The 20,173-nt window shown below is 43.7% G+C and overlaps 1 protein-coding gene across 19 annotated transcripts in view; it reads right to left on the bottom strand.

Moving 5' to 3' along the window:
• ZNF618 (zinc finger protein 618) overlaps positions 1-20,173 on the bottom strand; it is a 325,329-nt gene that overhangs the window by 111,891 nt on the left and 193,265 nt on the right. For 13 of the 19 annotated variants that reach the window (XM_073314151.2, XM_073314152.2, XM_073314161.2 and 10 more), the window contains exons 3-5: positions 10,205-10,288; positions 6,458-6,714; positions 1,852-1,947 (exon numbers count right to left, since the gene is read on the bottom strand). In XM_073314151.2, the coding sequence (XP_073170252.1) occupies positions 1,852-1,947; positions 6,458-6,714; positions 10,205-10,288 (437 nt within the window). The remainder of the gene's footprint in view (positions 1-1,851; positions 1,948-6,457; positions 6,715-10,204; positions 10,289-20,173) is intronic. The other 6 variants (XM_073314156.2, XM_073314166.2, XM_073314167.2 and 3 more) reach the window with 2 other exon arrangements.

Below are 20,173 nucleotides of genomic sequence, written 5' to 3'. Positions count from 1 at the left end.
AACACTGCTATGGGAATGTCCTTTGTGTTGCAAAGGGTATTTTTATTCCTCGCCACTGGTGCTGAACCTGCAGGGGGCGCTCGCAAGAACACACTACAGTACAGTGTGCTATAGCAGTGTCAGAGTAAGATGTCTTCTGAAACACTATCTAACATGCTGTATTCATTCTCGGAAAGGGAATCACACTCAGGGAGGGGAGCAAACCAAAACCACTTCCATCTGTTTCTTAGCAAGAGATTTATTTTTTTGAATATGAAAAGAGAGTCATAATCCCGGGGTCAGTCTGTAGCAGATTTTAAGAAATTCAAAGTAGGCCAAATTTTGGGCCTCAACAGGTTGATATCATCCCTCTGACATCACTTTACATATTAAATGATTCATTATACTTCTCCCCAAACCCAAGTCCTCTTTTTATAGGCATACTCAAAACCGAATATAACCAGTCAATGAATATACTCCTTACCACTTGGGTTACAAAGAATAACAATTTCATTTGATTGTTAAGGATCTGTCACACCAAGAGGAAAACATGAGCGATAACCGACAGCAATACCAGCCAAATACCCAGGGACAGCTTTGCATACATGAAGATCATGGAGAAAACAAAAAGAACGAGGGGCTCTATTCTGATCTTTTTTAGCCTGTATGTCTTTCTTTTATATTTCTCCCCACTCCCCTGGAAATAGTCTCTGTCGCATGTAAGTACATTTAATTGAGCAGCATTCCAGAAAGAAAAAAAAATAGCCCACATATGAGACCACGTGTTGCCTTCTAGCAAAAACCTGAAGCTGAACTTGCATTTCCAACATGAACACAGGAGATTTCTCATCTGAAAACAAGTGTCCATGAATCTGATGCCAAAAGAGGTGAAAGGCTATTAGTGCTGGCTATGGGCCAATGGATTTGCCAAGGCTGCTGATCCTCTGCTAGCCCACCCTTTGACTTCTCCTGGGCAGATCCTGCTAGTAATCTAAAATATGGGAGTGTGAGATGTGGACACTCAGGGCCAAGATGAAAGACCCACCAAACTCCTTGTCATCTGTGACTTAAGTCAGCATTTGAACCCCAGATCTCCAAAGGCCAGTGCTCTATATCCACTGTCACTGAGACCCTATGGGTTTCCATTTTACTTTCTCCCCATGTATACACAGGTCAAACCCCTGACCTTTCACAGTACTGAACACTAAAATAGAAGCTTCCAGAAAAGCCTGGTGCACAGGGACTGCTTGTGGCATAATATAAAAGAAGCAGGAGGGCTGACTCAACATAGACTCTCCTTATGCTGATATTCTCCTGGGCTCTGGGCTAATTTCCCAGAGAGTGTTTGCTCCACATCCTCAAATGAGGGTACATCTAGCCAACTCCTCTGAGCCCTCAAGTGGTAAGGTGAGAACAGTTAAAGCACCAGGCCCAGAAGACAGGACAACTTGAGGAGGTTGTCACGGGAACTAAGCAAGTACTGGAGTCCTCAGGTTACAACAGAGAAACCCTAAAAGTAGAGGCCTGTGTTTTGAAGATCCTGCACTGCAGTGCTTTTCTGGGAGGGGAGGGAATAGAAACAGCCACACATACCCCCAAAATGAGAGAAGGTGGTGATGATTTGCCACTGTTGCTATGGACTTGGGGCCACCCTGGGCTCTTGGCCACGTTGGGACCAGTCATGCAGGTTAAAACTACCTGAGGTATGGAAAGAGATGGGGGTGGGGGGCACGTGGTTAATTGGTGTATTAGACTTTGCCAGATTTTTTCCTGAGTCTTGTGTTTGGAATTTGTGCAACACGCCAGTTGCATCTAGAGCTTCCCCTTGCTCTGTGATCCCTGGTTAAACTTTCACACCCTTCCATCACATACCGGATGTGTATCTCAATGCATGGTCAAAAATCCAGGTGCCTGAGTATCGATTTCGTGAATATCCAACAGGAGAGCTGTGTTCCACTGCTTTTCCATCTAAATTGCACAAAAAAATCAGACAAGAGCCCTTAAAGTGGATAAATTTCCAAAAGATAACGAGGGTTGAAACCCAGTAAAAATGTCAAACACTTGAGTAATTTCCTGTCCTTGTACCAGGATGTCAAAGGCTATGCAGAATTTTCTAAGGTTTTGCGCCTCATGGTCTAATGCAGCATAAATATCGGAAATCACAAAGCTGCTTAGTAGGTGAGGCATCTGCACCCTGGATTGAATCAAGTACGTACAAATTAGCTTGATGGCTTCAGAACAAAAGGGTTCACACAGAACCACTATCTCACTCCTCATTTCCTCTCAAACATTTATGACCCCACCACTCCACTTGGAAAGCCCTCCTCAGTAAGTTTCTGATGCTGCATCACTGGCCCACGTGTGAGGGTTTAAATGGAGTCTAACCCAAAATTCCTCCTGATCAAATCCCAGGTGACATAATCCCCCCAAGTCCAAACACTGAAATGATCAAATTCGCAATGTTATAAGATAGACATTAGGTCAGTCACAAAATCCCATCCAGTCACATCTCCCCTTTCTCTCACTTTCCCAGTAGAAAGGGCCATGTCCCACTCATTGCGTCTTGGCTCCCAGATAGATTTTTGTGGGAGCATGTCTGTCTGTCTGCCTGCCAAGCTGCACCTCTCCAAGAAAAATCAGTGCTGGAGCTATTCAGACAGCCTGGGGCCCAAAGGCAGCAGGTGAGGTCCCCAGTAAAATTACGTTTCTGAGTTGCACATTGTTCGAAACTACTAACAGATGGGGCCATCCGGATATTCCTTAGTCTGGTCTGTCAAGATTTAGAGAACAGAGGGATTTGAGTTGTCAGAATTTTGTCATTCAGATATTGATCAGGTCCCAAAGTTACTGCCAATTGTTCTGTAAACTCTACTTGCTTGTGATGCCTGAATTGTGACACAATGCCACAAGAAGATGAGCAAGTGCTCTAACCCAGTGGTCACTAATCATAGATGAACCAGCACTGGTACGTCAAGCTTGAGGGACTAATACTCTGGGCACCACCACTGCTTGAACCCTATTTAGTTGTATTCACTCTAATCCACCATGGAGTTTGGGCTGCTCCAAAGCCAGTGAGAACAGAGTTTGCAGCAGTCCAGATTTCTGGAGACAGGTCACTAAATAAGAGGATTGGGAAACACTGAATTCTATGCATCTGCCTCAAACAATGCAGGCCTAACTGTAACAGCAAGAGTACATCCTGGCTGAGGGCAAGCTAAGGGGCGACATCTATCTCAGACAAGGAGCAAAGCCACCTGGTCCAGATTTCAAACTGGCCCCTGGAGCCATAGCTCTGTCTGGTGAAGAAAGCTCCTTGTGGAATCTGTGAAATCTCCATATGCTTTGCAACCCTCACGGTCACTGTCATCAAGGGACGTAGAGCAGACCTGATGTGGACAATCCACTTCTTATTTACCTTACAACAACTCTCACACGATATGAAAAGCGATACTCTGTGGGGCTGGTAATGGCACATTATAGAATGTGGAGGGGATCTGTTACCTTCCCTCTCATTAATTCTTCTTTTACTGTTATACCCCCTATAAAATTACCATTTTAAACACCTCTTGTCTCAATTTCTCTGACGAAGAAAAGTAAAACCCCACCCAAGTCTGCCTTCACTGCTGAAGCAATTGAAACAATGGGCAACTGGTTCAATTCACAGTGAAGTTTTCAGAAGGTAAATCTCAGGGAGAGCTCCTCATGCAACTGCCGACAGCAAGCAGCCTTCCCTTACAAAGCTGTCCAAGCTTGCTAACCCCAAACGAAGAACAGCAGCAAAATGCCACCTGTGAGCCAACAACTGCCCAGGTGATGTCTGCAGCTATGGCAATACTGCCAGCTTGTGTTTTTTGTAGGGCAGTAAAGGTGAGGGGGGGGACAAGCACTGACTGGGAACCAGTTTGACAAACCCCAAGAAACAGTTCTTTGGGCACATCAGTTCACGCAGAGTGCAGTACTTGGTAGCCAAACAGAAAAGTTATTCAGTTCCAGCCTGCGTGCCTCCTCCCAAACGAACAGGGGCCTGATGAATGGATACACTCACAGGACTCTGCACAATGGAATCAGCTGCTAACTGCCAATGGCCTCAGGATCCAGCTGGCTTTAAAGAGAACTAGCAACTAGGGTATAAAATAAAAAAAATATGATGCACAATTCATTTAAAGGGGCGCTGCTGGCTCAGAGAATTTCCCCCATTCATTTTCTTAGTTCACTCCTTATTGCTTCAAACCTGATAATAGGATCTCTTTCCCCTCCCACAACATAACCTCCCACTACCGGCAACATGCATCATCCCCGAGGGTTGTCCTGCCCTCGGTGGACATGGCATTCTGATGCATTTCCAAGTTCAGCAGATGCCAACATGGCTGCCTTCTGTCGATGTCTCAATTTCTGCACTAGTATTGTCAGTAGGGTGACCAGATAGAAAGTCCGAAAAATTAGGACAGGGGATGGGTGGTAACAGACGCCTATATAAGAAAAAGCCCCAAATATTGGGACTGTCCCTATAAAATCGGGACATCTGGTCACCCTAATTGTCAGAGTTATCTAGGAACCACAGCTCTGCGGGAACAGTATTTGTGAGCTGCCCGCTGACATGAAGCCAGCAGGGGGAGCTCATGCACAGTTCTTTGGAGGATAATCTACAGACCTATGGCTTCTGGAGTCACAGCCCCTTTGGGGAGGGGCAGGCGGGGCACTGCCAAAGCACTGGTACCTGCTGTGACAGAGGTCCCTTGGGACACCTGATCACCAGTTCTCCTTCCAGGACAGCCCTGTGGAGCTCCAGCCCGTCGGTGGTCCACTCCACTTGGTGTTCCTCTTCACCAGCAGGGAGCAGGGAATTAAGGGGCAGAGAGACCCCACACAATTCTGAATATATTTTCCACCAAATTATATCGATATTAAGGTAGATCTAATTATGGGATCAAACAGGCCTGCAGTGTTTCTCTTCACCCTTTCTTTCCCCTATTGAAACAGCAGTTTTCCCTTTTTAGGCCATGGAAGGTCAGCAGCCAGGCACCAGTTAGGTCTCATGGGCTGCTGCTACTTCCAACCTGAAAGGAGAGGAGAGAAGTGCCTTTTGTAATAGCTGTTCTAGCTGGGGAGTAGATGGCAAATACCATGTAAGAGGATCAGAAAAATCCAACACCCTGCACCAGCCCCTGGCTAATGACAAGTTCTAGGGGTTCTCTTTGCAGAAGCTGGGGTTACGATCATGAGCCTAAAATCAGAAATAAATCATTGGGGCAGACGAAACATTAATACTAACTGCAAATAAACTATGATAACTCCAGGCAACTCATACTAGTTTTTTTCCCAGTCCCTAAAGCTAATAAACTGCTTTCCCCATGGTCTAACTCCTTCCTCTTCCTGACACATGAGACTTATTCTTGTTTCAGCAACTGTTTTTGGAGCTCAGCCTTGTTAAACTGCTAGAAGAAGCCCTTCCATTTAGAAAAAAGAAAAGGAGTACTTGTGGCACCTTAGAGACTAACAAATGTATTTGAGCATAAACTTTCATGAGCTACAACACACTTTGGTGGAGGAGTCACTGTTGAAAGCAGCTGTGTCCCTCTTTCAGTAGCTTGCAGAAATGCCCTCTCTCTGGAATACTTATAAGGAGAAAGATGAAGGATGGTCTTGTGGTTCAAGGCACTTGCCTCAGGAGGTGGTTAAAAATTTTCCAAAACTTTTCTAACGGAAAATTTGGTTTTTATCTCAATTAAACTTTTCATGGAAAGTGTCTGCGTCCCTCAAAAAATTCAATTCAATTTTTTGGGGTCAGAAAACCAAAAATATTTCAGCGTTCGGCACTTTTTGGCCAATGTTGTCAGCCCAAGACTGCTGAAAACAAAACATTTCAGCTGAAATCCAAAATTTCCAGTTTCCAGCCAAAGCGTTTTGGGGTTTGGGGTTTTTGATAAAATTTTTACAAAAAAAGTAAATCTTTCAGTTCTGTCAAAATTTTCTCCAGGGATCCCACCCGCTATTTTCTGACCAGCTCCATTTGGGACATCTGGGTTCAATTCCTGGCTTTGCCACCAATGTCTTATGTGCTGCTGCACAAGTCATTTAATCTCTCTGAACCTCAGGGTCCCATCTGTAAAGCGAGGATAATAATTCTTCCTTCCTTGCTCTTGTCTATCTAGATTGTAAATCCTTCAGGGCAGAGAGAGAGAGAGACAGAAAGAGAGAGAGTGTGTACATGGTACCTAACTCAAAGAGACCCTGCTCTTGCTTGGGTCTTTAGGCATGACTGTAATACAAATGAACAATAATAATAAAGAGACAGAGATTGAATAATCTTGTTCCTGGATGTAGATTCAGCTTTAAAAGTTCATCTTAGTGCTACTGGGTAGAGCTGAGCTTTCAGCAACCTCCTTTCCAGAGGTTCTCTGCTCTCCCCACACTTCACAAGACTCATACTGGGAAACCAGGAACCAATCACCAACAGACCTGTTAGCCAGTAGCTTACCAAGTGTCTGCTGGTTGCGGACCCCTCCAATCACCACACATATTTCTGCTGGCACATCTCCTGGCCCATCCTTTACGTTTTTCTTGGAATCTTTGGTGTCATCCTGCCAGATAACCTCTTGAATATAGTCATCTGGTATCTCTGTTTTCACCTTCACCTCTGTCATCGTTCCAGGCTCTTCACTCGGCGAGGACTGAGATGTCACAGAATCAGAGCCCTCTGCTTTCGGGCTCTTCGGACTCCTCTTCAAGTGCTCCCTGGGTGCGGGGAAGAGGAAAAAATAAGAATTCTTATTTTCTAGCTCAACTTTTAGTTACTGACACCAAAATAAAGATAAATAAACTGTAGTAAACAGAAGTATCTTTATTTTGGTGTCAGTAACTAAAAGTTGAGCTAGAAAATAAGAATTCTTATCTTCTAGCTCAACTTTTATTTACTGACACCAAAATAAAGATACTTCTGTTTACTACAGTTTATTTAAGATTACTGTGTATGTTTGTATGTGTCTGTGATAAATGAGTGATAAAATTTTAAGTACTTACAAAAGTAATAAAACTATTTATTAGTAATGAAAACAACCTTAAATAGCATCAACAAACTGACTCATGAAAGAAAATGAGATTCTACTTTGGAAAAACAAAGCTACCATCTTGCTGGAAAACAGTCTTTTTAAAAACTCCTCATGTGTCAGTATATAATGCCTGCATCTGTAATTTTCACTCCATGCATCTGAAGAAGTGGTTTTTTACCCACAAAAGCTTATGCCCAAGTAAATCTATTAGTCTTTACAGTGCCACCAGACTCCTTGTTGTTTTTGTGGATACAGACTAACACAGCTACCCCGATACTAGTCTTTTTAAAAGCACAGATACTTACCAGAAGGGAGAAACCTGGAAAACAAAAATCTGACAGAGATCTACAGCTGATAATGGGCAGCAAATTCATTCTACTCTGGTAATGTGATATGACAGCAAAAGAAAATGAGCAGTTTCGGGCTTCACAGATAGAGAAATCATCAGAATGCAGTCCCTTTATTTGACTGTCTTGAATTCACTCATATGTCCCATCTTGGGCACCTTGTCACCAGCATTGGGTATAAACAAACTGGAGGAAATTCAAAAATGAACAAATATAACGTGGAAGATTGCAGGATCAATGTATAAGGACAGACTAAAAGAGCTGAATATATATACACGGTGCCTTAGCTGACCAAAGGCTATGGAGTAGCAGACATGCTAAGGGTCTGTACAGTATTTAGACAATGAAAACACCAAGGAGACAGAAGAATTGCCAAACAGAGTTTAATGTGCTATTATAACTAGGAGTAATGGATGAAATTAAGTAATAGAAAACTTAGGATGAATATCAGGTTAAGATATGCTACTGCAGAGATCTATTAGACCATGAAATAGTGGAAGAGGAGGAAACCCCATTGCTTTGGATATTTAAATGAAGACATCACAAAGTACTAATAAATATACTGTAAAACTAACCATATACTATTTTATAATATCAGGTGAAAAGATAGTATGTGGTGCAGCCCAAAGAAGGCAACTGATCAGGATGTCACTGCTAGAATTGAAAGAAAAATTGCACCGGGGATGGTAGTGAGGGGATGGAAAGGAGAGGAGTAAATGAACAATGAGAACAATCTTCTGTAACAATTACTGCACGTCCTCCTACACAGATATGGAGTTTCTCTTTCAAATGCGTCAGTCACAACGGGGCTGCCAGACATTATACATTCTCACCCCCTCATTCTCATTAAAAAATGAAATGTATAATTAGTAGCCTCCAAACAGAAAGGAAATTATTCCTGAGTCCCCCGATAGAGGCACGCTCTCCCCTATCTACCCAAGTTTTCTTGAAAATCATTCAGAGCTTTTATAACTGATAAAAGATGCATTTACACAGAAAAATGTCAAAGAAAATAAGGAGTTCTTTAAGAAGAATTTATTAGACGTCCCCAAAGTCTTGATTTCACAATCAGGAAAGAGAACAACTCTGGCTAAAAGCCTATCCTAGTTCAGTGGCACAGTGAAGGCAGCAATCAGAAAAAAAAAGTAACACATAACCAATGGAAAAAGGGGGAAATAGGTAGCTATCAAGCTAAATTAAAAGTTATAAAATACGGAGTCCTAAAAGAATTGGTAAAGAGATCTCTGGCCCACTGATGCTCATTTTTAATACATTCTTTACTACCAGGGAAATTCCAGAAGACTGAAGAGTGCTAATGCTGTGCCAATGTTCAAAAAGGGCACACCAGATGACCTGGATAACTAGAGGTTGGTTACCTGACATCAATCCCAGGCAAAATAATGGAAAAGCTGATATGGGATTCAATTGATAAAGAATTAACAGATAGAAATATAACTAACACCAGTCAACATGGTTTTATGGAAAATAGATCTTGTCAAACAAAATTAATTTCATTCTTTGATGAGATTACAAGTTTGGCTGATAAAGGCAACTGTGCAGCTGTAATCTACTTGGACTTCTGTAAGTCATGATCTAGTACAATACAACATTATGATTAAAAAATTAGCACTATACAAAATCAATAAAGCACATGGTAAATGGATTAAGAACTTGACTAACTCACAGATCCCAAAAAGCAGATGCCAATGGGATTTCTCACCAAATGGGGATGTTTCCAATGGGGTTCCGCAGGGATTGATTCTAGGCCTGACACTATTCAGTTTTTCATCACTTATCTTGAAGTAAATATAAAAGCACAGGTGATAAAGTTTGTGAATGACACAAAGAGTACTGGAATGCTAAGTCACATAGATCAGTCTGGATCACTTAGTAAACTGGACCCATTAAAAACGCATCTTAATACAGCCAAATGAAAGGTCATACCTTCTAGGAACAAGGAATATAGGCCATGCCTACTATGGTGGGGTGTCCACCCCACACAAGGCCTGAAGGGGTTAAGGTGACTAGCTGGGCTGCACCTGGAGGAGGAGCCAGGGAGCAGGGATTGATGAAATGAGGCTCAGCGGGATGGGAACAGGAGGGGCCCGTATAAAGCCCAGTAGCTGAGAGCAGCTGGGGGCTGCAGGGAAGTAGGCTACAGGCATTCCCTGGGAGAAGGGAAGTGTGTTGGAAGCAAGGAGCCTACAGTTACTCCCTGGGAGGAGGGAGTTGAGGGCTGGCAAACCCAGAGATGGGGAGAGCCAGAAAGGCAGGAAAAGCTCAGGAGAATAGCAGCAAGGCATAGGATAGTGTGGACATTGACTTCTGAGGAGAGGGCCCCTGAGCTGGAAGTTGGAATAGAGGGCAGGACTGGGTTCCCTTACCAGCCACTGAGGAAGTGCCACAGACCACGCAGTGGAAAGTGGACTGCCTAGGAAGTATGCTCCAAACTAATTTGATACCTCGGAGAGGGAGGACCACAGTCACCTGGCCAGAGGGCCAAGTCACAAAGAGGAAGCTGAAGTTCCTGGAATGAGAGGGGCCACAGGGTGAGAAAGGATAACAGGTGGAGAGACTACCAGAGGAGGGCACAGCACCTGGAAGGAGCTAATCCCCAGAGCTGCCAGGAGGAAGCGCTAGAGCAGTGAGTGGTCCCCATGACACCTGCAGAATGGGGGACTATCCTGGAGAACAGTAACTCCGAAAAGGATTTAGGGGTCATAGTGGACAACATCTGCTCCCAGGGCGATGCTGTGGCAAAAAGGGTTAATGCGATCCTTGGATGTATAAACAGGAGAATAGAGAGGAAAATTAGGGGAGTGATTTTACCTCTGTATATGGCATTGGTGAGACGTGACACTGGAATACTCTGTCCAGTCCTGGTGTCCACATTTTAAGGAGGATGTTGAAAAACTGGAGAGTACAGAGAAGAGCCACATAAATTATTTGAAGGCAGGAGAAAATGCCTTCCAGTGAGAGACTTAAGAAGACTTCTATCCATTTAGTTTATCAAAACGAAGACTGAGAGGTACCTTGATTACAAGTATGTGAGTGCCTTCATGGGGTCCAAAGGACTCTTTAATCTAGCAAAGAAAGGCAGAACAAGAATCTATGGCTAGGAGCTGAAACCAGATAAATTCAAATTAGACACAAAGCTTTAACAGTGAAGGGGATTTATCACTGGAACAAACACCCACGGGAAGTGGCAGATTTTCCATCTCTTGCTGCCTTTCTGGAAGATGATCTAGTCTAATACAAGTTACTGGGCTTAATACACAGATAACTGGGTAAAATTTAATGGGCTGTGATATACAGAAGGTGGGACAAAGATGATCTACTGGTCCCTTCTGGCCTTAAAGTCTCTTGATCTATGAATGCCTGAATCAGAAAAACTTTTTCAGGACCCCAGAACCTTAGCTCTTCATGCTCATTGCCATTTTTTATCCACCCCTACTAAGAGGATAATTTCCAGAGAACAGGCAGACATGCTCTTGCCTGACCTTTTCTGGGAAAGACCAACCTACAAACCTCAACTAAAATCAACATTATTCCACAACCGCTGCCCCTAATCCCCAAAACATTAACACATACTTATTTAAAGCATCAGTTCTGTAACTACCGAGGGGCTCCATCTTAACAGAAAGATCAGCCTCCCACAGTTTTAATAAACAGCTAACCCCCTTCCTATAGATCTCTTGATGCTCACACAAGAAATTATCCTGCACTGGGCCTGCAAAACCTTATTTAAGATCCGCATCAAATTCAGAATGATAGTCTGGTTACGGGCCACATGCCCTATTTGATATTCAAGCCACACAACTCATTCTATCTCATCTCCTAGACACTCAACAAATTCTTGTTGTGACTGAAAGGACGACGCTGCAGGTACATCACAGGTCACAGGATGTATCCCTCCGTATCGCAGACAGAAAAGAGGAGCAGGTCTTAGCATTTCTACTTTTACGGGATTTGTTCTACTATCTCAATAACTGGGAAAAAACCATGGGCTGCATCTAGATTAAAATAAAGCAATAGCAAATGAGTTCTCTTTTGGCCAAAACCAATACACTGTTGGTATTTTTTCTTTTGTTTTTGTTTTTAGATTAGCATGCATTACTCATTACATAAAACAACTATTTAATCTGTGACACATCCTGGGGACTGACTAGTTAGATTTTTTTCTTCTGACCACTTCCTGCTTCTACACTCTTGACTTTCACAGCTTTAAATGTTGGCAATTCTCAGTTCTTTACTGCATAGGTCAGAGATCATTTTTGCAGTAAAAAAAGCCCATTCAACCAGACTACAGGACTCCTAAATGCAAGAAACAACACTCACTGATGCACAAATATTTTAAGTTGGAGAAACAGTGTGTTTTGTTTCCATTCTATTCTGACTCTACAGCAGTCACGTATTATTGCCACATACTATTTCCTATACACAGAGGATTCAGTCAAGAAGTTTTACATTAACTACTTTTTCAAAACTGATTTTTTAAAAATTCACATTCCTATAATTTAATATCTCATTTAAAGTTACTTTCCACCCATCAGTCAATTTCACATGGTAGGCCTTGTCCACACTTGCGGTGTAGGGTACATATAGACACATACCACAGCAAAAAGCAGGCTACGTTCACATGGCAGTGAAAGGCTCTGGCAAGAGGGAGGCAGGGAGCTGCCAGACCCTTTTGCCACTGCTTCCCCACTGTCAGAACCTTTCCCTGCTGCCGGAGCCTCTCACAGCATTGCACTGCTAAAAACAACAGCACAGGTGTGGGAGGTTCTGGCGTGTCTTTAGTTTACTCACCTAAGCAGGCCACACAGCCTGCACCGCTATTTATACACATGGCAGGGCAGCCTGCAGTGTTTGCACTCTACAGAGAGCCTGTCATAAATATAAAGGGAAGGGTAGACCCCTTTGAAATCCCTCCTGGCCAGGGGAAAGCTCCTCTCACCTGTAAAGGGTTAAGAAGCTAAAGGTAACCTCGCTGGCACCTGACCAAAATGACCAATGAGGAGACAAGATACTTTCAAAAGCTGGGAGGAGGGAGAGAAACAAAGGGTCTGTGTGTCTGTCTATATGCTGGTTTCTGCCGGGGACAGACCAGGAATGGAGTCTTAGAACTTTTAGAGGAACAGCCGTGTTAGTCTGTATTCGCAAAAAGAAAAGGAGTACTTGTGGCACCTTAGAGACTAACCAATTTATTTGAGCATGAGCTTTCGTGAGCTACAGCTCACTTCATCAGATGTTCACATCTGATGAAGTGAGCTGTAGCTCACGAAAGCTCATGCTCAAATAAATTGGTTAGTCTCTAAGGTGCCACAAGTACTCCTTTTCTTTTTTAGAACTTTTAGTAAGTAATCTAGCTAGGTATGTGTTAGATTATGATTTCTTTAAATGGCTGAGAAAAAGAATTGTGCTGAATAGAATGACTATTTCTGTCTGTGTATCTTTTTTGTAACTTAAGGTTTTGCCTAGAGGGGTTCTCTATGTTTTTGAATCTAATTACCCTGTAAGATATCTACCATCCTGATTTTACAGGGGGGATTTCTTTATTTCTATTTACTTCTATTTTTATTAAAAGTCTTCTTGTAAGAAAACTGAATGCTTTTTCATTGTTCTCAGATCCAAGGGTTTGGGTCTGTGGTCACCTATGCAAATTGGTGAGGCTTTTTATCCAACATTTCCCAGGAAAGGGGGGGGGGTGCAAGTGTTGGGAGGATTGTTCATTGTTCTTAAGATCCAAGGGTCTGGGTCTGTAGTCACCTAGGCAAATTGGTGAGGCTTTTTACCAAACCTTGTCCAGGAAGTGGGGTGCAAGGTTTTGGGAAGTATTTTGGGGGGAAAGACGCATCCAAACAGCTCTTCCCCAGTAACCAGTATTAGTTTGGTGGTGGTAGCGGCCAATCCAAGGACAACGGGTGGCATATTTTGTACCTTGGGGAAGTTTTGACCTAAGCTGGTAAAGATAAGCTTAGGAGGTTTTTCATGCAGGTCCCCACATCTGTACCCTAGAGTTCAGAGTGGGGGAGGAACCTTGACATGGTGGCATAGTGGTGGGATTAACCTGAAATCATTTTGAGATCCAGTTGAGATTTTTTGAACTAGAAATACAGATTTTAAAAAGGAAATTTTTTTTTCCTTTGGAAAGGAAGTCCAGAAAGCAGCTGAAACTGAAAGCAGCTTGTTTTTTCTCTGCTTTGTGGCCAAGCAGAGACAAAAGGGGATTATCTTTGTGAATTGCAGGTTTTCTTTGCCTGGAGGCAGGGTACTTAACTCCTGCAGGGAAATTCACAGTCTTCCAACCCAGAGTTTTTTTTTTTTTCCCTAAAAGTAAATAGGGGGTGTGTGTTCTACCCATTTGCTTTTTCTTTGGGCTGGGTAAGTAGGTTTCCAAGTAGTTGGAGGTTTTTTGCTTTGATTTGGGCCCAGAGCAGAGACAAGGGAATTGTCTTTTTCTGTAGGCTGACAATCACTATCAGAGAATAGGTATTCTATTCCAGCACAGCAAAATTTTACAGCCAAGTTTTGTTTGTTTATTTCTAAACCTCGGGTGTAAAGTTAGTTAAAAACAGAGAGGTTAGAATGACCAAATCCGCAGCTCGACTACAGCTGGAATTAGCCAAATTTCAGGCTGCGGAAAGACAAAGGAAACATGAAAGACAGATAGAACTCATGCGGCTGAAGAAGGAACAAGAAAGGGAGGCAGCGAGAGAAGCAGAACAACACCAAGCGGCTGCTCACAGGAGAGCTATGGAAGCAAGGGACAAAGAACTGGAGGAGAAGGAAAAAGAGAGGAAGTATGTGGAGGAGATGGAGAAGATAAAGGCTCAGCAGAATATCCCAACAAACCCTAGTAATACTTCTCCAAGTACCACTTCCCATCCCAGAAAGTTCCCCACCTACAAGGCAGGCGATGATACTGAGGCTTTCCTAGAAAACTTCGAAAGGGCCTGCCTTCGGTACAACATCTCTACTGACCAATACATGGTAGAGCTGAGGCCGCAGCTCAGTGGACCCTTAGCTGAGGTGGCAGCTGAAATGCCTAAAGAACACATGAACAAGTATGAACTGTTTAAATCCAAGGCGAGAGTCAGAATGGGGATAACACCCGAGCAGTCTCGTCGGAGGTTCAGAGCCCTAAGGTGGAAACCAGACATGTCATTTACCCGACATGCCTACCACATTGTGAAACATTGGGATGCCTGGATATCAGGAGCAAGTGTTGAATCTCCAGTAAATTTGCCCTTCCTAATGCAAATGGAACAATTCTTAGAGGGTGTTCCTGAGGAAATAGAAAGATACATCCTAGATGGGAAACCCAAAACTGTAATTGAGGCAGGAGAGACTGGAGCCAGATGGGTGGAGGTGGCAGAGAAGAAGAAAACTGGTCGCAGTTGGAGCGGAGACCAGAAGGGACCACCCCAGACCACACCCTATTACCGGGGGCCGCCCAAGGCCCCACCTACCTCCCAAAGAACCCTCCAGACCCCTTATCGTCCCACCACCCCGTTCTCCAGCAACCCACCTCGCCCCAGTGACCCGTCAGCTGGACGATGTTTTAAATGTAACGAGCTGGGGCATGTAAAGGCCAACTGCCCCAAGAACCCCAACAGATTACAGTTCATTGCACCGGAATCACACCAGAGGTCTGCAGGCCCAGATACCTCCCAGATACCATTGGAGCGGAGGGAAACTGTGAGTGTGGGCGGGAAGAAGGTCACCGCGTGGAGGGACACCGGAGCACAAGTGTCAGCTATCCATGCTTCCTTAGTGGACCCCAATTTAATCAACCCAGAGATCCAAGTGACGATTCAACCCTTCAAGTCCAACTCTTTCAATTTGCCTACAGCCAAGTTGCCTGTCCAGTACAAGGGCTGGTCAGGAATGTGGACTTTTGCAGTCTATGATGATTATCCCATCCCCATGCTGTTGGGGGAAGACTTGGCCAATCATGTGAAGCAGGCCAAGAGGGTGAGAACGGTCACCCGCAGCCAGGCTAAACAAGCTGTGAGGCCTAGCTCTGTTCCGGAAACTTCTATCAGGACCCAGTCAGAGGTGATGGACCCGGACCCCAGGCCAATGTCTGCAACAGCAGTAGTGGATCCAGTCCCAGAGACCCAGACGGAACCAGTCCCAGAACCGGAACCAGCCGAACAACCAACACCAGACCCCATGTCAGCACTGAATCCAGTACTTGCAACCTCAACACCAGAGGGCCCCACCGAACCTGAACTGGCAGCAGCCGATAACCCTACACAAGAGGCTCAGCCGGAGCCTGAATCCCAACATAGTGCACCAGCGGAGAGCGGTTCACAGTCAACAGAAACAGCTCCATCCCCTATATCGCTTCCAGAGGGACCAAGCCTAGGTCCACAATCCCATGAGGAACTGATGTCTCCAACATCAAGGGAACAGTTCCAGACCGAACAGGAAGCAGATGAAAGCCTCCAGAGAGCTTGGACGGCGGCACGGAGCAACCCACCGCCTCTCAGCTCTTCTAATCGATCCAGGTTTGTTGTAGAAAGAGGACTTTTATACAAGGAAACTCTTTCTGGGGGACACCAGGAAGATTGGCATCCTCAGAGACAGTTGGTAGTTCCAACTAAATACCGGGCCAAGCTCTTGAGCTTAGCCCATGATCACCCTAGTGGCCATGCTGGGGTGAACAGGACCAAAGACCGTTTGGGGGGGTCATTCCACTGGGAGGGAATGGGCAAGGATGTTTCTACCTATGTCCGGTCTTGTGAGGTGTGCCAAAGAGTGGAAAAACCCCAAGACCAGGTCAAAGTCCCTCTCCAGCCACTCCCCATCATTGAAGTTCCATTTCAGCAAGTAGCTGTGGATATTCTGGGTCCTTTTCCGAAAAAGACAGCCAGAGGAAAGCAGTACATACTGACTTTCATGGATTTTGCCACCCGATGGCCGGAAGCAGTAGCTCTAAGCAACACCAGGGCTAAAAGTGTGTGCCAGGCACTAGCAGACATTTTTGCCAGGGTAGGTTGGTCCTCCGACATCAGCCCCCTACAGGACAAAGTGGATGCTATCCAAAAGTGGCCTGTCCCAAAGTCAAAGAAACAGGTTCAATCCTTCTTAGGCTTGGCCGGTTATTACAGACGATTTGTACCGCACTACAGCCAAATCGCCGCCCCACTGACAGACCTAACCAAAAAGAAACAGCCAAATGCTGTTCAGTGGACCGAAAAGCGTCAGAAGGCCTTTAACAAGCTTAAAGCGACACTCATGTCCGACCCTGTATTAAGGGCCCCAGACTTTGACAAACCGTTCCTAGTAACCACAGATGCGTCCGAGCGTGGTGTGGGAGCAGTTTTAATGCAGAAAGGACCTGATCAAGAATTCCACCCTGTAGTGTTTCTCAGCAAAAAACTGTCTGAGAGGGAAAGCAACTGGTCAGTCACTGAAAAAGAATGTTACGCCATTGTCTACGCTGTGGAAAAGCTACGCTCATATGTTTGGGGCCGGCGTTTCCACCTGCAAACCGACCATGCTGCACTGAAGTGACTTCACACCGTCAAAGAAACTAACAAAAAACTTCTTCGGTGGATTTTAGCTCTCCAAGATTTTGATTTCGACATCCGACACATCTCAGGAGCTTCTAACAAAGTGGCTGATGCACTCTCCCGTGAAAGTTTCCCAGATTCAACTGGTTAAAATCGTCCTTGAGATGTAGAAAATATTGTTAGTCTTTATGTACTTGGTAGTATATTTAGAGATGCATGTATCTTATTAACTCTGTTTTTCCTAGAGCTCCAGGAAGAAATCCCAGCCAGTGTTTCACCCTAGCTGAGATTTGGGGGGCGTGTCATAAATATAAAGGGAAGGGTAAACCCCTTTGAAATCCCTCCTGGCCAGGGGAAAGCTCCTCTCACCTGTAAAGGGTTAAGAAGCTAAAGGTAACCTCGCTGGCACCTGACCAAAATGACCAATGAGGAGACAAGATACTTTCAAAAGCTGGGAGGAGGGAGAGAAACAAAGGGTGTGTGTGTCTGTCTATATGCTGGTCTTTACCAGGGATAGACCAGGAATGGAGTCTTAGAACTTTTAGTAAGTAATCTAGCTAGGTATGTGTTAGATTATGATTTCTTTAAATGGCTGAGAAAAGAATTGAGCTGAATAGAATAACTATTTCTGTCTGTGTATCTTTTTTGTAACTTAAGGTTTTGCCTAGAGGGGTTCTCTATGTTTTTGAATCTAATTACCCTGTAAGATATCTACCATCCTGATTTTACAGGGGGGATTTCTTTATTTCTATTTACTTCTATTTTTATTAAAAGTCTTCTTGTAAGAAAACTGAATGCTTTTTCATTGTTCTCAGATCCAAGGGTTTGGGTCTGTGGTCACCTATGCAAATTGGTGAGGCTTTTTATCCAACATTTCCCAGGAAAGGGGGGGGTGCAAGTGTTGGGAGGATTGTTCATTGTTCTTAAGATCCAAGGGTCTGGGTCTGTAGTCACCTAGGCAAATTGGTGAGGCTTTTTACCAAACCTTGTCCAGGAAGTGGGGTGCAAGGTTTTGGGAAGTATTTTGGGGGGAAACACGCATCCAAACAGCTCTTCCCCAGTAACCAGTATTAGTTTGGTGGTGGTAGCGGCCAATCCAAGGACAACGGGTGGAATATTTTGTATCTTGGGGAAGTTTTGACCTAAGCTGGTAAAGATAAGCTTAGGAGGTTTTTCATGCAGGTCCCCACATCTGTACCCTAGAGTTCAGAGTTGGGGAGGAACCTTGACAGCCATACATGTAGAAATAGCCTGAGGCAAGCTGTCCTTGTATTTTACTCTGGCTGAATCCACACCTCACTAACCTACAGTTACACATATCTATCTAAATTCAATCCTCTCTCTCTCTCTCTCTCTCTCATACACACACACAGAGACTGTGTAACCATCTTCATTTCCAATCAATACATGTTTAGAAAAAAAGCCTTCTACGTCTACATGACCCATTTACGTTAAGAATATAATACACATGTACTGGATGATTTGGGGAATGCGAGATACGGACTTTCCTTGAAGGTCTCTGGTTCAACTCTGCCTTCTTTGTAGTGATAAAGTAATTACCAGCTGATGGTCACATGTTTGCCTCAACTGTTATTTTATATTATGATAGCACCTATTACATGAGTTGACAGACTCGGTCCAATTTCTAATAATATTTGGCACTCTTGATGTGAACGACATCTGAGAGATGGGTTGATCGTGACAAACAAATTACCCTCTCACTCTTTGAGGTGGCTCCCACCAGGTCAGGAAACTCTAGGCTGAGGTATGGTTGATGCTTACACTGTTAAACATTAAAGACCAACCAAAATGTGGCTGCATTTCTATGGTGAATGAAGTACATATTTTTCTCTCTCTCACTCACACACACACACATACAGAGAGAGAGAGAGAGAGTCAAAAATGCCTATGTGATTTAGAAATCACTTTAGACTGGAATTTGAGGGTGAATGCAAGGCACCTTTTCCTTATGGAACTCTGTGCATAGATTCCAAGGCCAGAAGGGGCCATGTGATCATCTCACCTGATCTCCTGTATAACACAGGACAGACACCTGCCTCACAATCATCCCTAGAGCAGACCTTTTAGAAAAACATCAAGCCTTGATTTAAAAATTGTCAGTGATGGAGAATCCACCACAATCCTTGATAAAGTGTTCTCATGGTTAATTACTCTCACTTAAAAATTTACACTTTATTTCCAGTCTGAATTTGTCTAGTTTAAACTTCCAGCCACTGGCTTGTCTTAAACCTTTCTCTGCTAGAAATCTCATTATTAAATATATGTTCCCCATGTAGGTACTTACAGACTGTAATCAAGTCACCCCTTAACCTTCACTTTCCCCTCTGATTTCAGTAATTTCTCAGGTCTCTCCTCTACTCGCGCTGTAGTAGTTAACGCTGTGAAGTATCAAGGGTTAGAGCTTGTGTAAAAATAAAAGGTAAACTGTTACAAAAACAGAAACAATAATTCTTTAGGGCCCCCTGAATGCCATGACAAACAAAACCAAAACATTTAATTGTTGCTTTGCAGGTGCTGCTACGAAATTTCGCCAAGTATGTAATCCACATTTTGTTAACATTATTTATTTACTTTTTCTGATAGTCCATTGTAAAAGCAATGAGGAAGATTGGCAAAACAGTGGGGTAAATAATGCCTAATGAAGTCGGCAAGAGTTTCTGTATGACAAACGCTTGCCCATGCTAAACCATGGAAGGGTCCAGAGTGACCTAGACAAATTGGAGGATTGGGCCAAAAGAAATCTGATGAGGTTCAACAAGGACAAGTGCAGAGTCCTGCACTTAGGAAGGAAGAATCCCATGCACTGCAACAGGCTGGGGACCGACTGGCTAAGCAGCAGTTCTGTAGAAAAGGGCCTGGGGATTACAGTGGACGAGAAGCTGCATCTGAGTCAGCAGTGTGCCCTTGTTGCCAAGAAGGCTAACAGAATATTGGAAGAGGAAGAGGTCTAATGAAATAAAAATTACATTATAATGTTTAAAATATATACTGTCCCAACCTTTAACGAGTAATGTTAGCTTGTTTTTCACATTTTGCCTAAATGAATTGTCCAATTATACTAAAAGACCCAACCAAACAACAACTTTTCTAAAGGCAGTGTGTAGAGATTGGACATAGGCCTCTTAATAGGCTTATCACTTGTAAATTGCAAAGAAAGTTTTAGATTTCAGGTTGCAATACAGGCTGAGATTTTTTTACAATACAAATGCAATTTTAAAAGGCATGAAGGTCAGAGACAAGGAGGTAGCCTCTG

This window comes from Lepidochelys kempii, chromosome 16 (genome assembly GCF_965140285.1).
Source record: "Lepidochelys kempii isolate rLepKem1 chromosome 16, rLepKem1.hap1, whole genome shotgun sequence".
NCBI lineage: Eukaryota > Metazoa > Chordata > Testudines > Cheloniidae > Lepidochelys > Lepidochelys kempii.
The sequence above is the reverse complement of the archived record's forward strand: the minus strand, read 5'-3'. Positions and strand labels throughout refer to the sequence as shown.